The sequence below is a fragment of the Tamandua tetradactyla genome, chromosome 16 (genome assembly GCF_023851605.1).
Source record: "Tamandua tetradactyla isolate mTamTet1 chromosome 16, mTamTet1.pri, whole genome shotgun sequence".
Classification (NCBI taxonomy): domain Eukaryota; kingdom Metazoa; phylum Chordata; class Mammalia; order Pilosa; family Myrmecophagidae; genus Tamandua; species Tamandua tetradactyla.
Genome location: NC_135342.1, coordinates 21,472,777 through 21,495,851, shown reverse-complemented (window position 1 = coordinate 21,495,851; position 23,075 = coordinate 21,472,777). Strand labels below are relative to the sequence as shown.

General features: G+C 51.3%; 2 protein-coding genes across 3 annotated transcripts in view; both read left to right on the top strand.

The window, feature by feature from the left end:
• CD177 (CD177 molecule) overlaps positions 1 to 10,129 on the top strand; it is a 91,140-nt gene extending 81,011 nt beyond the window's left edge. Inside the window, exons 1-9 of one of the 2 annotated variants that reach the window (XM_077131644.1) lie at positions 1,299 to 1,396; positions 1,495 to 1,635; positions 1,893 to 2,078; positions 2,785 to 2,916; positions 3,141 to 3,257; positions 7,853 to 7,993; positions 8,892 to 9,077; positions 9,211 to 9,342; positions 9,625 to 10,129. In XM_077131644.1, the coding sequence (XP_076987759.1) occupies positions 1,345 to 1,396; positions 1,495 to 1,635; positions 1,893 to 2,078; positions 2,785 to 2,916; positions 3,141 to 3,257; positions 7,853 to 7,993; positions 8,892 to 9,077; positions 9,211 to 9,342; positions 9,625 to 9,920 (1,383 nt within the window). In that variant the 5' untranslated portion in view covers positions 1,299 to 1,344 and the 3' untranslated portion in view covers positions 9,921 to 10,129. Of the gene's footprint in view, positions 1 to 1,298; positions 1,397 to 1,494; positions 1,636 to 1,892; positions 2,079 to 2,784; positions 2,917 to 3,140; positions 3,258 to 7,852; positions 7,994 to 8,891; positions 9,078 to 9,210; positions 9,343 to 9,624 lie in introns of those variants that run through there. The other variant, XR_013163421.1, reaches the window with a different exon arrangement.
• A 7,265-nt stretch (positions 10,130 to 17,394) lies between these two features.
• Positions 17,395 to 22,850, top strand: TEX101 (testis expressed 101). The gene is made up of 8 exons (XM_077131635.1): positions 17,395 to 17,601; positions 19,197 to 19,309; positions 19,536 to 19,929; positions 20,557 to 20,658; positions 20,782 to 20,925; positions 21,022 to 21,204; positions 22,214 to 22,342; positions 22,488 to 22,850. Exons 4-8 carry the CDS (start codon positions 20,595 to 20,597, stop codon positions 22,709 to 22,711), a joined length of 744 nt encoding a protein of 247 aa, XP_076987750.1. The 5' UTR covers positions 17,395 to 17,601; positions 19,197 to 19,309; positions 19,536 to 19,929; positions 20,557 to 20,594; the 3' UTR covers positions 22,712 to 22,850.
• Positions 22,851 to 23,075: the final 225 nt, after the last annotated feature.

Sequence of the window (23,075 nt, the reverse complement as noted above, 5' to 3'; positions counted from 1 at the left end):
TGTTCTGCAGTGCACAACCTATACAAATGTCAGTAGTAGTTGTGTCGCCTTCTTTCACTCCCCATTCACTCGGTCATTCACCCAATTAATAAATATTTATTGAGTACCTACTTCATGCAAAATTGTTGGTCAGATATAGTGGGAGATAAGAGCAACATGCTAAATATTTTTAAACATGCAAATAAAAATAGAATATATAAATATGTCATAAATAAACATATCATGGCAAGTTATACGCTCATTTCTCTTTCTCTTCCATCCTCGTTCTCACCTTCTCTCTTCTCCCTCTCCTATCTCTTTCTTACACACCCTATCCCCTGCAGTTGCTCTTGTTTTTTCTTGTCTTCCTCCGAGCTGCAGCTGGCTCCTATAGGGTTGTGAATGCCAGTTGTTAAATATTTAGGAATTTTGCAAACTGGTCATTAAACTGACCTGGTAGGAGTATTTACACCCCAGAAATAGGCCAACATTACAAAGCAGAATTCACTCAAAGCTGGTTTTCCAGCTCGTGGTTATTAACTCTCATTTTCTGGGAAGAAAACTTGGCTTTGTCAAGGAATACCTTATTCTTCAACAGATATTCAGTCTCCACTGCCACCCGCTCCCCATGGCAAAACCCCCACGCCCGCCCGAGCGGCAGGGAGGTGAGGACTCTAGGGCCTGTGTGTGCTGTGAGGTGACAGGACAGAAGAACTAGCGTGAGAAAAGGTCATGAAGAGACGAATAAAAAGGAAAGCAGTACAGGAAAGAAAAGAGAAGTAGAAAGCTGGTGGGGACAGAGGCTGGGACTCCGAGAACAATACCCAACACACAATGTCCTCACAGGCAGTTGGGTCATTTCCCCACCTGAGGCCACAAGGTGGCCAGGAGGCCTCCACAGATGAGGAAACTGCCTTCCCAAACTACCCTGAAATGGGTGGGAATGGGGATCGAATAGACGGGCTCAGAAGGAAAGAGGGCTGAGGATGGGATATGTGGGGTCACTGCAGCCAGAATGCCTCAGTGGGGGGGGGGGGCTGGGGCTGGGACCCCTGGGCCTGAGGGAGGAGGGGACTGGCGGCCTGGACACCTGGGCCTGAGGGAGGAGGGGGCTGGCGGCCTGGACCCCTGGGCCTGAGGGAGGAGACTGGGGGCCGGGACCCCTGGGTCTGAGCGGGGAGGGGGCTCCAGATTTCTAGGCTCTTGGAGTCATTGCAGAACCAGAGGGAGGGGCTCAGCACTTCATTTGGCAAGGCCTCCCCTCCCCGCCCCTTTCCTGGGCTGCCTTGGGTAAGAAAAGAAACAGAAGGGCTGTGGTTCCCTGCGGGAAAGAGCGGGAGTGAGCGTTTCGCCTGCAGCTTGGTCATGCTCTCTGCCTGGCCGCTGCTCCTCCTGGGGGCCGCCCTCAGCCTGCCAGGTGAGTGAGGAGCCCCAGCCAGGAGGCCGCGGCTCGGGGGTCTCCCTTGGGAGAAGCAGCGGGTCCCTGCTAACATGGCCTTGCTGTCCCCATCCCAGGGTCCCAGGCTCTGGTCTGCCAGGAGAAGTCTCTAAGCTTCATGGGGGACGTGCAGAGCCTGCCCCTCCAGTGGACAAATGGAGTGGAAACCTGTAAACCCGGCTGGGGCTGCCAAGACACCGTGCTGCTCATTGAGAATGGTGAGAAGGGCCCCCGCCCTGGCCCGGGCTCCACCCTCCTCTGTCTGGCGACCTCCCTCCACCTCTTTCCCGGCCCCACCTGCAGTGCCTGTGGGGACTCAGGCCTCCCCCAGTACCCCTCAAGCCACTTCCCCTGCCTGGCAGGGGACCCAGTCACCTCCTCTCCAGACTCTCATGCCCATCCTGGGCCGCAGAGGCCCCCTCCTGGCCCTGGAGCCCGGATGCCCACCCCCGCCTGTCCTCCCCCCTCCGTCCAGGAGCCCAGGTGCATGTGGTGCTCTCCAAGGGCTGCTCTCAGGCCAAGGACCACGAGGCCCGCCTCACCCGGCACAGGGCAGGCCCCGGCCTCTCCATCGTGTCCTACAGCCGCGTGTGCCGCCGAGAGAACTTGTGCAACGACCTCAACACCACCCAGCCTGTCTGGAAGGGACCCTCCTCCCCAGGTGCTGGGGTAGGGGTGGAGGAATAGGGTGTGGGGTGAGGTTAGCACAGGGGGCCTGTTTATTTAGCATCACTCTCCCACTCCCTCCCTTACATGGGCCCGATCTGGGCACATCTCCCCTAGCCGGGCTCTCCCCGGACTCCCGGGCAGTAAAGCTTGGGAATTTTCTCATGTGAAGCGGACGGGGCCTCTGGCTATGATCCTAACCAGGTCTTTTTGTTGTACCTGTTGCACTTGGTTCACTCAGGTTTTAGTTTGGGTTTTTGCACGTGCTCCTCCTAAGTGAGAACAGCCTGTAATTTTCTCCACTTCACTGATGGCTTGGGTTTTGCTGTTGGCGTAGGAGAGCGTTATAAAGCTCACTTGGGGGCCGTTAAAGAAAGCTCTTCTGGGGACTGTTTCGTGACCACGGGGATCTGGTCTTCCCTGAGGGGCAGGAGAACTTGCAGGTGAAATCTGGCACCAGAAGTCTCCGGCCCTCCCTGTCCTTTTGCCTCAGTCCCCTTCTGCTTCTCCAGGATATCTGTCCCTCCCCTTTGCTCTCTCACTAACCACACATCCTGAATTCCCCGCACCGGGACGGAAGGAGAGAAGGCGAGGAGGGCATGTTTGAGGAAATTGGGGTGGTCCATTCTTGGGGGCGCGGTGGAGGGAAGGCACCTGGCCCAACCGCAGAGCCCCCCAACCTCCCCCCACCACCCCCGCAGTTATCCCAGGCCCTGTGCGCGGGCGGTGCCCGGTCTGCTTGTCCACAGACGACTGTCCCAAGGATGGGCCTGAGCTCCCCTGCCCTGGGGGGCCCACACACTGCTACGACGGAGTCCTCCTGTTCCGGGGAGGTAGGCCAGGGGCATCCGGGTCCCTGCGGGGGCGGGTCCCAAATGGGGAGGGAGGGTAAGCTGAGGCACAGGTCCCAGAGGAGGGTGGGGCTGGCTTCTTGGAGCTGTGGCTCCCTCTGAGGGCCAGGTGGTCACAGTGTTGCAGTCTCGCGTGGATTCTGAGTGACCTGCGGTCCTTACTTCCCCAACCCTCTCTCTTTCTCCTTTCCTCTCCCTTTCCACAGAGGACATCTCCACCAATCAGAGAGTCCGGGGCTGCATATACCAAGCAGGCTGCAACCTGCTCAATGGGACCCGTCAGCTCGGGCCCATAAGCGTGAGCGAGAGCTGCAATCTCAAAGGTGAGTCCCACGCGAAAGCATCGAATATCTAAACGCCACACTAGAGCCAGGAGCCATGAGTAATTTAAATGTTTACTGCGCTCTCAGGCAAGTGCAAAGTGAGGGGATCCCCGGGGTGGGGGGGGCCCAGGAGGTGGCCGGGGAGGGGCAGAGCTGGCGCACTCCGTGATGGTATGCCGGACCTGAGCCCGCTCGCCCAGGGGACTTTCAAATGACTCAAGAAGGACACAGTTCCGGCATCGCGGCCGGGTGGGAGGGGCATCTGGGTAAGTGAGAAGCCTCTGGGGACAGCAGAGGAGGTGGGAAGAAGAGAGGCAGGGGTCTTGCCTTGGATGCGACTTCGGGTGCAGCACAAGTGAGTGCACGGACGTCTGAGGGTTTCCACCCGGGCAGGTGTTCACTAGTTTAGCCAAGTGTCATTTTGCTGGGCTCACTGGTGGTTTCCAACTCTATTGCTCCACACCCCTGAGCTCCAGTAACCTAGGGAGAGACGCTTCCCATTGACCACCCCAGCCTCTCCACCATGCTGACCCATTCCCCAACCCAAGGTGCTGGAGCCCCCCAGTAGCCTTGCTGCATTGGAAACAGAAAATCTGGGGTGCTTCAGGTATGACAGGGAAGACAGCAGCCAAATGGGAACCCTGGGAAGGTACTGCACTTAAATGCAGCCCAGCTGGGCTCTGCACTCTGGAGTGGCTTGATAGGAAGGGCCCTGGGGTGGGCAGGGGCTTGGAGAGAAGCCCCAAGAGTTGAATAGGTGTCCCAGTTTCCCTGGGAAAAAGGCCTCCCCAGTCTGAACCTCAGTTTCCTCATCTGCCCTTGTCAGTCAGAAGGTCAAAGGAGGGAACTGAGCAAGCTCAACCCACATTCCTCTTTGTGTTTGGATCTGCCTTTCTGGTTGCACCTGGAGCCTCTTGAGGACAGGACCTGGCTGTCTCTGGCATCACGGTTTCCAGCCTCAGGCAGCCCAGAATCTGGCTCAGGGCAGGTACTCAAGATGTGCTTGCTGAAGGGCGCTCATGCAGGACTCCTAGGTCTCCCATGGGGACCCCAGTTGAGTTAGCCCGACCCCCAAAGGGCTCTGTTTTAGTTTTCTGGCTGCTAAAACACCTTGCCATGGGTTGACTTAACAACAGGAATTTATTGGCTTGAGGTTTCAGAAGCTAGCAGATTTGCTTCCTTTCGGGGTTGATATCTTCTGACAATCTTCAGGGTTCCTCAGCTTTTCCATCGCATGACAGTGCACATAGGTGCATCTTCTCCTTTCTCTTCTGGGCTCCATCAACTTCCAGCTTCTGGCTGCTCCCTGTGGCTTCTCTTTCTGTGTCCAACTTCCTTGCTTATAAGACCTTTGGCTATATGGGCTAAGGCCATTTTCACTCAGTTTGGGCACACCTTCACTAATAACAGCCTCAAAGGTCCTATTTACAAATGGGTCCATGCCCACGGGACCAGGGGTTGGGACCTGAATATGTCTTTTGTGGGGGACCCAATTCAGTCCTCAGCTCTCAGACTAGGAGGCAGAGATGTCATAGACTCGGATAGTCAGTGCTGTGGCAGAGCAGAGGGCAATGTGGGACCTAGGGAGCTCAGAGGAGCAGGAGGAGACTGATGGCCTGGGATGGTGGGCCTTAGAAGGAGGGCTTCAAAGAGGCAGAGGCCTGTGTGCCTTGTCTTAAAGATGAGCTGGGAAATTTATTCATAGAAGAGTGAAAGGAGTACTAGCAAGCAGTGGGAACAGCATGTGCGAAGGCCTGGAGGTGGGAAAAAACCTGCTGCTTTCAGAGGGCCTCTTCAAGGGAAGGGGTGGAGCAGGGATGGGGGATGACTACAGTTTTCCAGATTGACAAAGGGATGTGGGGTGGTGGGAGAGCTCTGCCGAGCACACGAAACTGTGGGTCCAAGGCCAAGAAGGCAGGAACCTGGCATGTCCGGGAATGGATGTTGGTGGAAGGAGTGGAGAGGTAGGTAAGGGGCCCGGTGATTGGTCAGGCTGAGGGGCTGGACTTTCTCCCAAGGCCAGTTGGGAGCTACAGAAGGATGCTGAACAATGAGGGCCAGAGTCTGAGCCCTTTATCTCTCTTGCAAGTAATGCTGGTTTTAATTATCTGCCTTCAGCACTGGGACTAGGCAACATTCCTCAATCCAGAAGCAAGTCAAACGTAACACAGACCACACACCAGCACCTCCTGCCCCTCCCAGCACAGATCACATGTCACACACGTCACATCTCACATCACACTCATCACGTACCACGTAGACACCACACACCACACATACACACCACATACAACACATGCCCAGCACACCCTACACTGTACTACACACACAGGTGCCCACCCCACACCTCACACACACCACACAGCTATTAGGAATATCACATAGCTATTAAGCCACAGAGGCTTAGTCTTAAGTTACGTTCCTATTCTCTTATCTTTCAGTGTTGGAGTTGGAGCTTGGCAGGTGCTTTTGCCTTCCCTGGCTGAGCTCAGCAGTTTAGAAAATTGAGCAGCAGCAAGACCAGGTGTCAGGGACCAGGGCAACAGGTGGCAGGGAGTTAGTGGAGGAGAGAAGGGCACTGCCGGGTGAGAGAAGGGCCCGTGCAGAGGTGAGGAGGTGGCTGAGCACTGGGCACCGGACCATAGTTGGCCCCAAACAGGCAGAAGCCGGCGTGGAAGAGTTGCCGAAGGGCTGGAGGGTGACAGGTCTCGGCTGCCCTCCCTACCCCTTCAAGGATCTGGGCCTCTGCAGTCAGCATGGCCAGCGAGAGTTAAGAGCTTAAGGTCTCAATCAGAGAAGCGGGTTCCAGTCCTGTCTTTTGGGCATCTCCACCTCCCAGAGACCAGTCACCGAGGCATCTACAAATACTGAGTTAATGAGCCCCTTCCACCGCCAGGCACTGCTGTAGAGGCTGGGGACACTCCAGGAAACAAAGCAAACAAAAATCACCATCCTCCTGAGCTTACGTTCCTGTTGGGAAAGGTCGAGGATCAACAAACAAATAAATTCAGCCCAGATCATCTGCCTGGTGGTGCTAAGTGCTCAGAAGAAGCATCAGGCAGGGTGGGAGCCAGAGGGTGTGAGGAGCTGCTTTTGGATTCGGGGCAGGGGGAGGCTCCAGAGAGTGGGGGGAGTCATGTTAAGGCCCTGAGGTGGGCGACTGCTGCCATGTTCCAGGGACAACCAGGAGGCCGGCGGGGCTGGGGCAGTAGGGCAGGAGCGTGGGGCAGGATGGGGAGGTCGGGCGAGGCCAGAGGTGTCGGGGCTCATGGGCCGCTTAAAAGCTTGGAAACTTCTTTGTGGCAAAATGGGATCCCACTGGAAGGTTCAAGCAGAGGAGTGACATGGTCTGGTTCATGAGGTTTCCTGTGGCTGATGGGTGGAAACTAGAATAAGGTGGCAGCGGGGTGTGTGTGCGTGGGGGGACAGAGAGAGACCTCAGAGGAGGCAGGTGAGATGTATTGGGGTCTTCAACCCTGGTATAAGCAGCAGCTGGGGTAAGAAGGAGGCAGGGTCTGGAGAAATTGTTCAGCTTAAACTGACAGGATTTCCTGATGGATGCAATAAGGCCCATGAGAGAAAGGTCATTGTCATGAATGACAGCAATGTTTTCGGCTTGAGCAATGGGAAACGAGAAGGTGCCCGTGACTGGGGAAGGCTGGGCTGGGGAGATGGGGGCAGGTGGTGGGGGTGGAGCAAGCTTGGAGGTGGGGATCCAGAGCTGCAGCTTCGTCGTCTGTGACCTGGGGAAACGTGCAGCCTGCCTTGGTGAGCCTGTCGTGAGGGTGACACAGGCTCGTGGATGCTGACTCCAGGAATTTGTGCATTGGGGGACACATCCACACATGCCACTGATGGCCTTGAGAGAAGCGCTAGGGCTCTGGTTTCCAAACTAGACTCCTCAGGGCCGAGGCAGCTGGGGACAGTCATCAGCAACCGTCTTCCCGTCCCATCTCCAGGTGCCAGAATGTCTGAGTCCAAGCCCAGCGCTGCCACTTCCGAGCTCGGGGACCTTGAGCAAGCTACTTAGCCAACTCTCGGCCTCCATTTCCCCATCTTGAAAACACAGATGCTGAGGGTTGCCGTGGGGATGAAAAGCCGTGGCCCAGTTAGGGTGGGCCCCTGGGGGAGACTGAAGTGGGTGGTTCCTTGGAAAGCACCTGCAGACAGCCTGCTCCAGGGTGAATATTCAGTACAAGCTAGGTGTTTGAGTATTTTTTGGTTTGGAACCTAGGGTTTCTCAGTTAAAAGAAACAATGGACTTGCACGTGGTGGCTCAGGCTGCCCTCCTCATTCATCCGATGAGGATGGGAGGACACAGAGAGGGACTAGCCACAGGCTCTGGCTCAGACAGATGCAGCTTGCACCCAAAAGTGGAGTTGCCTTCCGGGGGGTGGTGAGAGGATGCTCCCTGCAGGAGTTGAGGCAGAAAGTGGGCAAAGAAGAAGGGGCTCCTTCTTGGTCAGAGCCTGAGGGCCTCTGCAGCTAGGTCCCCTGGAACGGCCATGGGCCTGACCTGGGACCCCAGGGGGACAGGATGGGTGTCAGGCAGATCTGGCTTCCTGGATTGAATAAACCCTGCTTAATCCCCCCAGATTTTCCAGTCTGTCATCGGGGTGTCACACTTACCTTGAGATCCAACCTGAGTCAGGAACCCACGGAATGGGATGTCAACGGGAAACAGATGTGTGACATTGGGGAGCTGTGCCAGGAGACGCTGCTGCTGATAGACACAGGTACTTGGGTTGGGTAGGAGGACAAGGGTCCCCTGTGACCCGCCCCGATTCTGTCCCTTATGTTTCTGCCCATGCTCCCTCCCTGTTTCAACCGGCCCTGGGGCTGGGCTTACTCTTCCCTTCTGTGCTTTGGTTTCCCCTGCTGAAAAATGGGGGCAAGGTGGTAGCGATAACATATACACCTTGCTGGGTTTCCTGATGCAACAATCTATGCTAAGAGCCCAGAACAGTGATGGTGTCGAGGGACCTCAATGATACTGATTTGATAAATGCTTATTGAATATCTATGTGCTCCAAACACTCTTTGGGGCACCATAAATCCAATCGAGTCAGCCTTCTTGGGGCTTTATGCACCACTGGAGAAACAGGGAAAACAAATTTTATTTTAGAAAGAGCAAGACATAGGGATGAAGATGAGAGCTATGGAGGGAAATCCATCAGGGAAGTAGGGTTCGATGGAGTAGGGAAACCAAGGTAAAGATTGCAATTTAAAAATGAGTGCTCAAGGGGGTCACTCCTGAGAAGGTGACATTTGAGCAAGAACTAGGACGAGGTAAGGGAGTGAGCTATGCACATACCCAGGTGGGTTGGTGGGCTCTCATGTGGCCATCACCACATTCCAGGCTCTTTTCTAAACAGAAGTCAGAGCACAGAGGTGTCATGTGACTGCCTCATGGATGAACAGCTGAGAGGTGGCAGAGCTGGGAGGTGGGAGAGGACCCGGGCTCTGGCACCAGCCTGTGCTCTAAACATGACCTGTCCTGCCACAATGAGGAAACCTGCAGTCACCCCACTACCTGCTGAGCCTGCTGGGATCCCCACATCCGGCTCCCTAGCTCCTACCTCCCCCTGGGTCTCCTCCTACCCCAGCCCAGCACTTACTCTCTCATTTCCTCAGGACACCAATCGACCTTATTGGGGAGCAAAGGCTGCATCTCAGCTCAGGTCAGGTATACCCGGACTGTCTCCATACACTCCAGGCGTCCTGGAGTGCTGGTCGCCTCCTATGCTCACGTCTGCTCCTCCAGCTGGTGCAACAATGCTAACAGTAGCAGTGTGCTGCTGAAAGCCCTCCCTCCCTCAGGTATGGGATCCCCTGGCTGGGAAGGACCAGGGACACAGAGAGATGGGAGCCTGGAGCCTCAGAGAAGCCAGGGCTTGGGGCGGGAGAGCTGGGGCCAGACCTTTGTACCCCCAAATTTCTCCCTGCTTTCCAGAGGCTCCTGCCCCAGGAGCCAAGCAGTGTCCTGTGTGCGTGAATTTGGGATCATCCTGCCTTTTCTCCAGGGTCATCACGTGCCCTAAGGGCACGACCCATTGTTACAGTGGCACAATTCGTACCTGGGGAGGTGAGTGCTGAGGGCCTCCTCCTGAGGAGGAGGGAGTTGGAGGCCCTGAATCTTGGGTCTGAGGGTAGGAGCTGGGGCCCTGGATCCCTGCGTCTGAGGGAGGAGAAAGCTGGGTCGAAGAATCCTGGGTCTTGAGAGAAGAGTGAGTAGGGGGCCTCACTGGTCTTGAAGTGGGAGGTTTCTAGGTCTGAGGGAAGAGGGGAAGGGCCGGGATTCCTGGGTCTTAGGACTTTAAGATGTGCTGAACTTTGCATCCTTTCTAACTTGGCCTTCAACCTCTAGGTAACTTACAAACTACAGTAGGCGTGCAGGGCTGCTTGACCAAATCTTCCAGCACCTTGCTGAACCACACCCAGGATATTGGGGTCTTCTCGGTGACTGAGAACGTTGAACCTGAGAACCCTAAGGAAGAGCCTCTTCTCCAAGATGGAGTTGCACCTGCCCCCTGCTTGGCTTGGGTGGTGGGACTGGGGCTGTCCCTGGCACTTTGTTTTGGGGGTGCTTTATCCTCCCTATTGATTCCATTCCCCCATGGTTCTTATACCCTGCTGATCTCCCAAACCCAACCTTCCTTCTGATCTCATGACGTAACAGACTTGGACACCTAATTATTTTCCCATCTTTTCCATGATCATCACCCCCCCACCCCTACACACCCATACACCACCCACAGACCTTATCACCTGGTAACGACATTTGTGAAGGCCTGGGAACAACTGAACTTGCTCTGTGGGAGAGTGGCTATTCAAGGAGTGGCCGCATGTTTTTGATAATAAAGATCCCATCTGCTCCCTAATTCCAGGGGTCTTTCTTTGTGAAGGGGAGGGCAGGACACCCAGAGATCCAGCATGTGGGAAGGGATCTCCCACTACATGTCTCCACTACAACACGAGTAGCAGAGCCTTCAGGGGCTGCAGCCAAAGGTGTTGGGCATCACCATGACCTGGGGGGTGAAGGTGCCCACAACCAATGAGGCTTCTACCCTTGCAGGTGTGGCCCCAACACAAGCAGGGGCTCATCCCACCTGAGCGACTTGAGGAGAGGTTAAAAATGAGAAAACTGACAAAAATGTGTGCATCATGTAGGGAAATGCAAGGGCTAACGTATTTCCCCAAGGCTGTTCCCATCCTACTGGAACATGGAGAGGTCGCCAGAGCTTGAACTAAAGACAGATAGAGATATGTATGTATGCATGTATGTATGATGTATATGTATGTGTGTATGTAAAATATTGAGTGAGAGTGAGACAGACAGACAGCTCTTCAGGGAGGTCTGCCCAGCAGGAGACCAGACTCAAAATGAAATCCATCCAGCTCACAGTGACACTATATGGAAGGAGCTGGGGAATGAAGGCCCTGATCTTACTCAAGCTCCTCCCTCTGGCCTCCTCTTGGGGCTCCCTGTTGGCTGGACCCAGCAGGAAGCCAGAGGCAGGAAATCCCATTGACATGGTCCCTATAGGGCTGCCACTCACAGGGCAGAACAGGGTGGGGGAGGGGATGACAGTGAATTTGGAGAAGGAGGCAGGAAGTGTCCGGCACAGTCCACCCGTTCCCTTTCAGCATCCCCTCGGTTCCTTTGTCCAGATGACAGATGGGCTCTCTCAGTACCGAAAACACATACTTCCCGTCGGTTACTAAATCACCGAGCATCATGTGGTTTTGTCAGTGAAATCATATTGCCTCTGTGTTAGCCTGCTAGCATTTCATATAGCATATGGGGGGAAGGGGGAATATGAAACAACACTGCTGAGTTCCTGGGTGTGTAGCTGGTGGTAATCAGAACCACCTTCTTCTAATACCCATTCCACTTTTCCTTGCCACGTGCCAATACCCGGGCTAGATGGTTTTTGGTACCTGTTCATTGACCCAAATCTTCATTCTTATAGGGAGTGAGTCTTTGATGGCTTTCTCTTTATTAGGTTTCCCCCTGAACAAAGAGCCGCTGGCCAAGGAAATATTACCCCCAATGGATCCCCTGTATTCCAGACATAGGCCTCCTTGACCCAGCAACCCAATTTGCCCCTGCTAATCAGGTTCAGTCACCCTGGTCCTCAGAGCGAACACTTCTTTGTCTGTTGTTGGAAAGCATGAGGAATCCCAAATGGCTAGGGCACTTTAGGCCTATGAGATGATTCTTCACCAAGCAAACCTGAGGTCACAGAGACAAGAAGCAAAAATTCCATAAGTGGGTTGTTAGGTATAATAGTGGGAGGTACCACTTCTATCTCTTTCCCTTGTTTCCTGGGCATGTGCATTTTGGCTATAGGGGAAGTGGCATGATAGATTGGCCATTGGCTTAGGATGTATACCATTTCCTGTTGGATGAAGGGGTATGGTCTCTCACCTCGTGCCACAGCAAGCCAAATATGGACCATTTCACTATTTTGATAAGCCAAATGTCCCTGTATAATGGAGATCTGGGGAGGCCAGTGCATCCCATGGGTGAGTTAATTGCTTCACTTCCTTTGCCTTAAATGGCATCCCCGGTTGGAGGCAATTCTGTATGAGAGACCATTGCAATTGAGAAGGCAATCTCTGAATGACAGTGTTGACAGAAGCACTGATCCAGGAAAGGCAAGTTCAAGCTCAGAGTATGTGTCTCTCCCGTGATGATAAAGCTTGGACCCCTCCACAATGGGATATGTTCTGTGTAGTCAAACTTATCTCCAGTGCATGGATAGTCCCGCTGTCAAAGGACACCCACACAGGGGCTAGTGTTCGCCTCTACCTTTGTTGGAATGGGCCCTTAGTACAGTCAACAGCCAGGTTAGCCCTGGGGAGAGTTAGTTAATTTGTTGTAACTATGCATAGCCTTCATTCATCTGCTGATTGTTACCTGTGGGCCCAGTAACAATTCAGGAGGTGCATTCTAAATGGGATGTAGTTGTGTGCAGAAGAAAGCAAGCAGTTGACCCCAAACTTTGGGTTCCTGCTATGGTTCTCCTGTTGTCTCTATGTCACTGGAACTTTCAGTAACATTGATTCTGCTGGGTCCCATTGCCTAAGGTTAAGGGCAGCTGGATTTCCAGTCTGGACCTTTTGCAGACCCCTCTCTTGCTCTAAGATCTACTCACAGCTGGTAGTCTTGTGGGGGACGTGATGAATGGGTTTGACTAGCATGTCAACATGGGCTATATTTTGCTTCCAAACCCTGAAGGGACCTTTCTTATTCTTAGAGGAGGGCAGCGCAAGATACAACAATTTGTCTTTCAGTTTAGGAGGAAGGTTGGTTCATGCCCCGGACCTGTAGATCCCTACCTTTCACCCCGTGTGATAGAAGACTGGATGCTTACACAATTTATCTCTCACCCTCTAGCACACATGTATCTTATTTCTAAGTCATTGAGGGTGCTTGCTACTTCTTACTCACTGGGTCTGCGCAGAATAAGGTCATCCATAAGTGTACCGGTGTGATGTTCCGCATGCAAGAGATCAGGTGTTCCCTGAGAACGATATTATAATAAAAAGCAGGAGAGCTGACTCTGCCACAAGGCAGCAAGGCAAAGGTGTACTCTTGTTCCAGAAATGTGAATTTAAATGCTTCTGCTTCTCTTTGCTGATAAATATGGAAAAATGCATATCCAGTAGCTGCATATCCAGAGTCTGTAAGGAACCATACCCAGAACTTCAACTACAATTGTCCTTGCCACTTAAGTTTGCAATAACCTGCATTCATTCTCTAGACCTTTCTGCTTTTGCACTAACCAAACACGTGAGGTGAATGGAAATGTGCAAGCAATCCATGCCCCTGCGGCTCTAAGCTTTGATATTGGTGCTAATTTCTGAAACCCTCCCCAGGGTGCCTCATTGCTTCTGATTTAATATCTTGGCAGGGGTGGTGACAGTGTTTCGGGCATCTTTTGGCCTTTCCTACTATAATAGTCCTCACTCCACAGGTCAGGGAACCTAAGTAGGGATTTTGTCACGTACCTATTCTTATTATACATAAAAAACCACAGAATCTCTGGTCCCATAGACCCACTGTGACAAAGGCTTGAGTCCAAAGTCCATCGTGGTGGAATGGAACCTCTCCTGACCAATCACCCAAACAACCCTTGGAAGGTATGAACATTTCCCTGAGCACTGACTGGCTCACAACCCCTCTAGATAAACGGCCCAGATCTCTGTGGTGTGGGGGAAGAGTCACTATCTCCACCTCTGGCTGCACTGCAGGACTCTTCTCAAAAAGACCCAGCCTCTCTCTTACTCACAGACTTCCAAGTCTGCAAAATAGCTTCATCTGAGCTGGGTAAGAGGACACACATTCCAAAGTGGTGAATAAATTTAGATTTCTTCCCATCAGAAGTAAAAAAATTTCCACCCACTTATCAAGCAGCACCCAGTAGACATGTCATTTCTAGGGACGCCCTGGTCATTTAGCTTCACCATGGAGTCTGGCCTGTCAATATGCTATGAGGATGTTTTTGATCAGTGGCTGAGTTCGGAGACTGGGGCTACTTGGTCTCTGAACGTTGTGTGTCACTGCTCGGCCACCCAGGATGCTCCTTTTCTCCCACTGAGATCAGGGGACCCAGTTTCAATTACAGCATTTCCCATCAGTGTCTTCTGCCTCTCAGGGGAGCCCCTGCAGAGCCCCTGCTGCTGATGGCCCCTCATTGGCTGTTTCCTAACGCCTCCTCTGGAGATGTGGCCATGAGGCAATGGGGGAGGCTGCATACAACAGACCCACTCCGCTTTCCCCATCTCCCCAGAGTTTGCTCCCTTAGAAAGAAGGAGGGCGTCTGTACTAGGATAAGAGAGGCAAAGAGAAAAAGGAGCTCACCGAAACACAGGATGGATGGAAACTTGAGGTTCACATAATTAACCTGTTTCACTTTATGCAGATGAAGAAACCAAAGACCCAGAGGTCACGTGAAATTTCCAGGACCAGACAGCTGATTGGGGAAGATCTGGATTTTGAAACAGCTTATTTTCTAATTGAGAAAAGGAATTTAGAAAAAAAAAAAGGTGGTTGTGGGGGGCCTGGGGTCAGGACTCCTGGGTCTGAGGGAGGAGGGGCCTGGGGCCCAATCTCCTGCATCATAAGGGAGAGGTACCGGGGGGCCACATCTTGGGACCCTAAGGGAGGAGGGTACTGAATCAGGGAGGTGGGCCTGCAGGGGGATATGTGAAAAGGCTTCATCCTCACCCCGAGCTGGTAAGACAGATGTCATCAAATGCATTTTGCGCTTAAGGAAACTCACACATAGGAGTTACGCCACTAAGAACTGTAGCTTATATTCACGAAGAGGTTTTACGGGCTGAAATGTGTTAAATATTTACAAGAAGGATCTTGTTAAATCCTCACAACAGCCCAGCGAGGATGGTGTTATTATTTCCACTTACTAAATGAGGACACTAATGCATAAATAGGTTAAGAAATTGCCTCCACGTCCCACGCAGCCGAGATTTAAAGCAAGGCCATCCAATATGAGCATCGGCACTTTTCAACCATTACCCTGGCAACCACCGTCTTTTTAATGCCCTGTGGTCCGACCAAACTACAGAGCCCCATCAGCTCTCTCCTTCGATGCACCAGAGCCAACAGCCAAGGCAACCCTTCTCTCTGCTGTTTTCCCTCCAGGGAATCTTCTCCCAGAGCTGTAGATATTGGGGCCATGGGGAGGGCAGACCCCTGGGTCCCACTTGGGTGATGGTGACTGGGGTGGGGAATATTGTTCTAAAGGAAAGGAATGAAAAGGGGCAGGGACCACCTGGCACCCAAGAAAATGGGCAGTGGCTGGCCTGGTTTTCCATAATTGCCCAGTTCCTGGCTCATCACTGATGAGAATTAGAAGAGGTTAGTAAGAAAAGCCTTCACAGATGGCCTAAAGGGAATGGAAGTTGTTTTTAAGAAGAGTAAGAACTTTTTAGCACGTCAGGTATCCTGGAGAACTGGCATGAAACCCAGGTGAGGATAAGAATACTGTTATCTCTCTGACAGCAAGCAGAGAGCCCCCAAAACAGATAGCTGGCTTCTGGCAGTTGGCAGAGATTTTTATCCTCTACAGGCACTCACTGGATCAAGAGAAAAGGGGAAGGAGATACAGAAACGTGGACAGAGGGCAAGGTAGATGCTTGAGATTAGGGAACCATTTGTTTCCAAAAAGATAAGCAGGAAATCTGGTCAAAGGACATTCTGTGGTTTCAAGTTTAAGAGGGAAACAGGCGGTTTAAGCCCAAAGTGTGCACACTTGGTTGTTAAAGGTTTGCGGCAGATGGAAAGGAAGAGGGTGCTGGGGTGAGAGGGAGTAGCTGTGCAGTGGCCTGGAGGGGGACAAACCTGGTGGCTGGAGAATGGCACTGTGTCCTGCCCTTGTGCTGCACTGAGGGCTGGGGCCTGGGTTACAGCTGGACTTTGAAGGCAGTTTGCAGGGCAGACAGATGCATGCGGGACAGGGGGAGGGGGACAGTGTGCCCAAAGCTAAGAAGACAGGAAAAGACAGGAACTCTGGGAGTGGATATCACAGGGGCGTGGGGACAGGGTGGTGCCTGCTCACCAAGTCCAGGGTGAGGGGTTGGATTTTTCCCACAGGAATAGAGGAGAATTGGAAAGGTCTGGAGGATGAATGGAAGAGAGACTGTGGCGTGAGATGGCTCATGGTGAGTCTGTCTTTCCCATCTCGGGGTCTGAGAGGCTTTCTTTAGCCTTTGGTATACAGGGATGAGTTAGACAGAGGTGGAAAGAAGCGGACACAGAATCCAGATGCTCACGTAAACACACACGCACACACAGGAATGCATACGCTCACAGCCATTATACCACAGAGTGAAAATTCTTAATACAAAGGCACAGACAAGGAGCTCTGGACATTGGAGCTGGAGCTTGGTGGGTGCTTTTGCTTTCCCTGGCTGAGTTCAGCAGTTTAGCAAATGCATATTGAGCAGCAGTAACACCAGAGGTCAGGGGTCAGGGGTCCAACAAGCGGCAGGGAGTCAGTGGAGGAGAGAAGGGCATGGCGGGGTGAAAGAAGGACCTGTGCAGAGGCGAGGAGGTAGCTACCAAACAGGCCACGGTAGGAGCCAGCGTGGAAGAGGTTCCAAAGAGCTGGAGGGTGACGGGCCTTGGCTGCCACCATCCCCCACCCTCCCCCCCACAATCCCCAGGATCTGGGCCACTGAAGTCAGCGTAGCCAGTGAAAGTTAAGAGCTTTAGGTCTCAATCAGAGAGATGCGGGTTCCAGTCCTCTTTTTTGAGCGTCACCACCTCCCCGAGTCCAGTCACCCAGGCATCTCCAAATATTGAGTTAATATTTGTAGATGCCTTCCACCGCCAGGCACCGCTGCAGAGGCTGGGGACACTCCAGGAAACAAAGCAAACACAAATCACCATCCTCCTGAGCTTATGTTCCTGTTGGGAAAGGTCTAGGATGAACAAACAAATTCAGCCCAGATCATCTGCCCGGTGGTGTTAAGTGCTCAGAAGAAGCATCAGGCAGGGTGGGAGCCAGAGGGTGTGAGGAGCTCCTTTTCTAGAGAAGAGGCCAGCGGAGGCCTCTCGGGGAGAAGCGACCTCAGAGCCGGGGCCTGGGGAAGGGAGGGGGATTTGGGGCAGGGGGAGGTTCCAGAGAGTGGGGGGAGTCGTGTGAAGGCCCTGAGGTGGGCGTGTGCTGCTGTGTTTCAGGGACAGCCAGGAGGCCAGTGGGGCTGGGGCAGTGGGGCAGGAGTTTGGGGCAGGATGGCTCACGGGCCACTTAAAGACTTAGACTCTTCCTTGTGGCAAAATGGGATCCCACTGGAAGGTTTAAGCAGAGGAGTGGCATGGTCTGGTTTATAGTTTAAGCCGGAACCGGGTGGGGAATTGACTGAAGTGGGGCAAGGGCCCCGAGACCCAGGTCCGAGCCATGGGGAAGCTGGGGGTCAGGCATCAGTGAGCCAGTATTGGAGGGAAATTTCTCTCTGTCCTTTTTCTAATTTTGCTCCTGGAGGCAGGACCAAAACCATCAGGGGCCTTCAAGACTGCCCCCTCCACGAGCCTGTTCCTCTTAGATGCACAGTCCCTTCGGTTGTTCTGAGAACTTCTGAAGCTTCTAGAATCTTGCCAGCCAGCCAGCCAGCAGTGAGTGTCACCCCACCAATTGCCTTCACATCAACAGACTTTCTCTGCCCAAATCTGTGGGCGCTGCCCCTCGTCCAGCTGCTGAGACCAGACTGGGATTGGCCGAGGCCCTTCTGGGAGATGGTTCACCCTTTCCTGCCTCCTGAGACCTCATCCCATTTTGTCCTGTGGCCTCAGGACCCAAGAGGCATCTGACATGTAATTATTTCCCATTCCTTCCATACATCAGAAACTTATTTGTGTTTTGAATTTTAGGGCACCAAATGATTGCACAATATTTAGAACTATAATATAATTTGACTGCAATGTTTCTGTCTTAGATAATTTCATTTTGCTTAGACATTTATTCTGGGGAGGAGGCCTCTGAAAGAACATAATATTCTTCCTAAAGTCATATAGCTAGCAGCTATCTTAATGTGAATATGTGTATTAAATGTCCCTAGATTTTTTTTTTTAAGCATTTGGAAGTTAAAAAAAACCCAAATATATAAAAGGAAAAAAAAACCCAACAAATATATATATATTTTGTATGCTGTATGGCGGGGTCACATTTCATTCTTTTTCCATGTGAGTATCCCGTTATTGCAGTACCATTTGCTGAATTGTTTGGTTTTTTGTTTGTTCGGGAACTACATGGGCCAGGAATTGAACCCAGGTTTCCCGCATAGCAGGCAAGAATTCTACTGCTGAGCCACCATTGCACCCTTATATATATTTTTTTTAATGCAATTTTATTGAGAGATTCATACAGCATAGAAGCCATCCAAAGTATACATAAAAAGAAAAAAGAAAAACCCTAATTCTCCCATATTCCTTTTCCCCCCATAAATATTGACACATAGTGGTGGTGTGGTACATTTGTTACTGTTGAAAAAGAATATTAAAATATGACTGTTGACTATAGTCCATAGTTTGCAATAGGTACATTTTCCCCGTATACCCCTCTATCATTAACATCTTGTAAAAGCGTCATCCATCTGGCCTAGTTCAGGAAATAACTTTTTATATTTGTACAGTTCATCACGGACATTGTCTACCACAAGATTCCCATATTTTAACTTCCAACGTGGAAGTTCTCAATATATTTTTACATAAAATTAAGAGCTTTTACCATCACCATTCTTACAGTGGCATTTTCTCTAATGAAAATAAATATTGGAAGTAACGGTAGGTAGGGGAGCAGTATATTTTCGGGGGCACCACGATGGCTCAGCAGGCAGAGTTCTCGCCTGCCATGCCGGAGACCTGGGTTCAATTCCCAGTGCCTGCCATGCACAAAAAAAATAAAAATAAAAATTCACTTATACCTTAACTCACAGAAACAGTTTCCAAATTCTGAAAACTTACAACGGGGATGTTGTTCCAGGTGTTCCATCTGGAAGGCTTGCATACATTTGAAATAGAATTTTCTTCCATCAACAACAAATCTGAATGGCATGTCTTGTGGTACTGACAGGGACATGCAGTGTAGGTCTGATGGCAACCTCTGCCATCACGCTGCCTGCTCAGACCCAAGCAGGCGTCCCCCCTGCAGCCTTCCAGGAGAGGCTGGGCTGAGGCAGATGCCACTGCAAGCAAGTGAAGGACGACAAGGCTAAATGATCTCTCAGCCGACTCGGTCACAAGTTCAGAAAACTTATTGTAAATTCTTTCTCTGCCCCTTTAAGTCCCTAAATAGGCTTCCCGTCAAGCTTACAACTGAGGAATGTCTTTCCCATGGTCCTGAGCACCCTCTCTCTGAAATGTAACCATCAAGGAAGATAATAGCTCCGCCCTTGTCTTCCCATCACCAGGTTAACTCAGGCACCTGGCTCCAAATTGTAACCGTCTCCCTGTTGTGCAGATGGGATGCTTTATTATTTCTTTGGATAGAAGCAATTAAATCCAACGGCCGTCCGATGATCAGGTGAATTTAAGATGAGCCATGGGTGACAAATGGGGCTGCCCAGGCCTCTTACTTGGGAACTAGTTAACTTTCATGCAGAGCATTTAATGGGCTGCATCTGCTTGATTCTCTAAACGCCTTTCTTTGCAATCACTATAGTGGAGGAACGGCGTCACATTCTGGTTTAATGCTTATTTAACAACAACAACAACAAAAAACTGTTTTTCTTCCTCTTCTACCTTTGCAGAGAGATTTTGGGAGAGATTTTGTCTAAAATTTTATTTCCCCTTCTCAAATGAGAGGTCATTTGGGCAGGAAGTGGATGAAAGCCCGGGGAGAAACCCGAAACGCCAACCCCCAGCGTAAAGGGTGAAGGAAGGTCATTTGCTGCCCAGCGCTGCTAGCTCTTCTGCGCATGCGTCCCACCCTCCCCCAAGGTGCCTGGAGAAGGCTCCTCTGGGGCCAATGGGGTTAGGCGTTCCTCCAAGCTCATCCAATGAGTGCATCCGAGGCTTCTGCGTTGGCCAATGGTGCTTCGAGTGAACTGTCGGGCCAAGGCTGGCCCCGCCTTCCGTGTCTGTCAGAGAACGTGAGGAGACAGGGCGGGAGAGAGCGCGGGTGCTCAGGGGTCTGCCTTCAAGGTAATGAAATCCTGCCAAGGTCGTCTGGAAGCCAGGAGAAATTCTGGTTCCTTAAAGAGAAAGAGGGGGCCAGGGCCCAGACTGCTGGGTTCTGAGGGAAGAGAAGACTGAGGACCCAGACCCCTGAGCCTGAGGGAGGAGGGGACTGGGGACGGGGACCCCTGGGTCTGAGGGAGGAGGGGCTGGTGTCCCAGAACCACGGATCCTGTAGGCAAAAGTGACTCCCACACGAACTCCTGGGTCCTTAGCTAGGAAATGGCTGGGGTCTCAGAATCCTGGGTTCTGGTGGAGAAGGGGGCTGTGGGCTGAGATAACCTGGGGATTGAAGAAGAGTAAGTTTGAACCTGGACATCTGAAGGAGGATGGGTTTGGGGACCTAGACTCCTGGGCCCTGGGCTTGGAAGGTACTGGATTGTGGAACTCCTTGGTTTAAGGGAACAGGATTCACAACTATGGAAACTGAGGCAGAATCAACATGTTGGCTCAAACTCACAAGCTAGTTAGGGGCAGACTGACTTCAGAAGTCTTAGTCTTATGTATTGTAAACTCTACCCTAAAGTCAGTATTCATGGAGTTTAATCTCTTTCTACCTGGTTTAAGTTTCCTCTTGTCTCCATCAAATCACAGAAGCTGATTAGCTCCTTCTAACCTCTCTAAAAGAAGACATGGGAACCTGTCATATCCACGGTTTGCTGTTCCTCTCTCTCCTAGGAGCTTTCTCCCCGATCTGTATGTATGGGGCAGATGGGGGGAGAGCAGCTGGGTCACAGAAAGGGGAGTTATGTTGAAAAGGGAGTGGTTTTAGCCCTGGGAGAAGTCCGAGTGCTTATCTTTATCTCTTTTTCTTCCCAGTGGCCCAATCTTTGTTTTGTAACAAGGGTAAAGCCACGTTTATAGAAGGGGATCCAGGCAGTTCATTTAACTGGACCACAGAGAAAATTGATACTTGTGACAAAGGAACATTTTGCCAGGAAACTGTACTGTTGATTGAAGCAGGTAAAATGAGAATGGGACAGCTGGTTGGGTGGGAGAGTGATTAGTAACCTAAATGCTAGGCTCACCATCCGCTTTCCCTCCCTTCTGTCATAACAGGAGTTGAGATGGCTGTTCTGGCCACTAAGGGCTGCTCGGTTGCAGAGATGGAGACAATAACCCTTGTCCAGCACACCCCACCCCCCGGCTTGGTAGCAGTCTCCTACAGTAACTTCTGTGAGGAATCCCTTTGCAACGACAAAGACTCCTTACCTCTTTTTTGGAAGTCAGCAGAGACCTCAGGTACCCTGGAAGGAGGTAGATGGATGCTAATAAACTATCAACACCTGAGGAGATTGTATGCCTTCCCTCTCTTCTTCCTTGGCTTCGTCCCACGTAGGCCATACACAAAAGGACCTCACAGTCCAGTTGTTTGTATTTCTTTTTCTGAATGATTATCTCATGGTCTAAACACTACTCAGAGCAGAAGGACATGAGTGAAGATGGGTGTAAACAGGGTTTTGTGTTAGGCAGTAAGATTCCAGTGTAGGTTTCTGAGCAGAGTAGTGGCGTGATGACTGTAATAATCATTGGCTCCACATTACTAGAGGACCAGAGCCAAATGCTGCAATATAGCCTTAAGGCCTACAGTTATCTGATCCCTGCCTTTCTTTTCAGCTTCATCTGTCTTTTCCCGCTCATTCATTGGCTTCTAACTGGGGCTTATATGCAAAATACTTAACAATAAAAATGGTACTGGCCAACTGGAATGGATGCTGGTCATAAAAAAAAAAACAGTCCAGCCATGCCTGTACCTACCAGTTGACTATCCTCCCTGCAACTTCTCACCATTCCCCAAATCCACCAAGCACGGTCAACTTCAGGTCTTTGTCCTTGCTATTTCCATTGCTACCTGCACCCCCGTTTTCACATAGCTAACTCCAACTCATCCTCTGTCTGAACTCAATGATCAGTTTTGTGAAAAAATACCAGATTCTTCTAGGTACAGTTAGATCCTCTTCCATTCCTTTGCCATTGCATCCCTTACCCAGTACCTACTTAGTAGTAATTAATTATTTGTATGTCTTTCTCCTTCTGGAGAAGGATCCCAGGCGGTAGGATCCTTGTCTTTTTCATCTCTGTAACCTAAGCCTAGAGTTTGGAGGTTAAGGTGCATGGGGTTCTGACAGCATAGAAATGGACCTTGATAAAGTGGCCTCAACAGGAAAGACTTGGAGAAGAGAAGGCAGCAAGGGGAGACATTGCAAGAAGCAGGACCTGCTCTTGACTGCCCTTCTCTTTTCCCCTACAGCTCCCAGTGTGCCACCAACCCTCCACTGCCCAACCTGTGTGGCTTTGGGGACTTGTTTCAGTGCTCCTTCTCTTCCCTGTCCCAATGGCACAACTCACTGCTATCAAGGGAAACTTCAGGTCACTGGAGGTAAACTGACTACCTGATCATTTCAGAGGCTGGAGAACTGGATATCTGAGTTGGTCCTGAGAGGTTCTGACCCTTGGGATTTCAGGGAGGAGGGAGGACTGGATTTCCCAAAACATCTGTCTCCCTCCCTCTCTTTGTTTCACAGGAGGCATTGACTCAACCGTGGAAGTCAGAGGCTGTACAACTGTGGCTGGTTGTAGGCTGATGTCTGGGATCTTAGCTATGGGACCCATGGAGGTGAAGGAAACATGTGTACACCTGCCTCTCACTCAACCCCGAAGGGCTGAAAATGGGGCCCCGTGGCTTCCCATTTCAGTTTGGAAGTTAGAGCTGCTGCTGCTGCTACAAATATTTGTCTGCTGTACCTGAGAAGAGGTTCTCAAGATACCCCTTTTAACTGGGAGTCTTTTGACTCCTTGATGAGTTGAGAGGCAGCTAGAGATTTGATGGACAAGAGAAAGAAACCTTGTGGATGTTACTCACATTTCTAATAAAATTTCTGCTGTGATTTGTGTTTGCAGCATTCATTGGATCCCAAAAACCAGAAGTAGAATCTTAGTGCTGAGAGGGACCATGAAATTCTCCAACACCTTTCCCAGAAAAGGAAATTGAGATCTAGAAAACTTTAGTTTCTCACATTCCCATGGCCATGGGCAAAGCCAAGACCAGATGATCAATATTTTGATCTAAAGTCTGGTTTTCCTTTCACTATAATATACTAGCTTCTTTCACT

What these genes read in the sequence shown, in the direction of transcription:
- TEX101 (XM_077131635.1), top strand. Translation starts at nt 20,595, where the DNA reads ATGGGAACCTGTCATATCCACGGTTTGCTGTTCCTCTCTCTCCTAGGA. An exon ending in AGGAGCTTTCTCCCCGATCT is followed by an intron (nt 20,659 to 20,781) that starts GTATGTATGGGG and finishes TTTTCTTCCCAG; the next exon opens with TGGCCCAATCTTTGTTTTGT. An exon ending in GAAGTCAGCAGAGACCTCAG is followed by an intron (nt 21,205 to 22,213) that starts GTACCCTGGAAG and finishes TTTCCCCTACAG; the next exon opens with CTCCCAGTGTGCCACCAACC.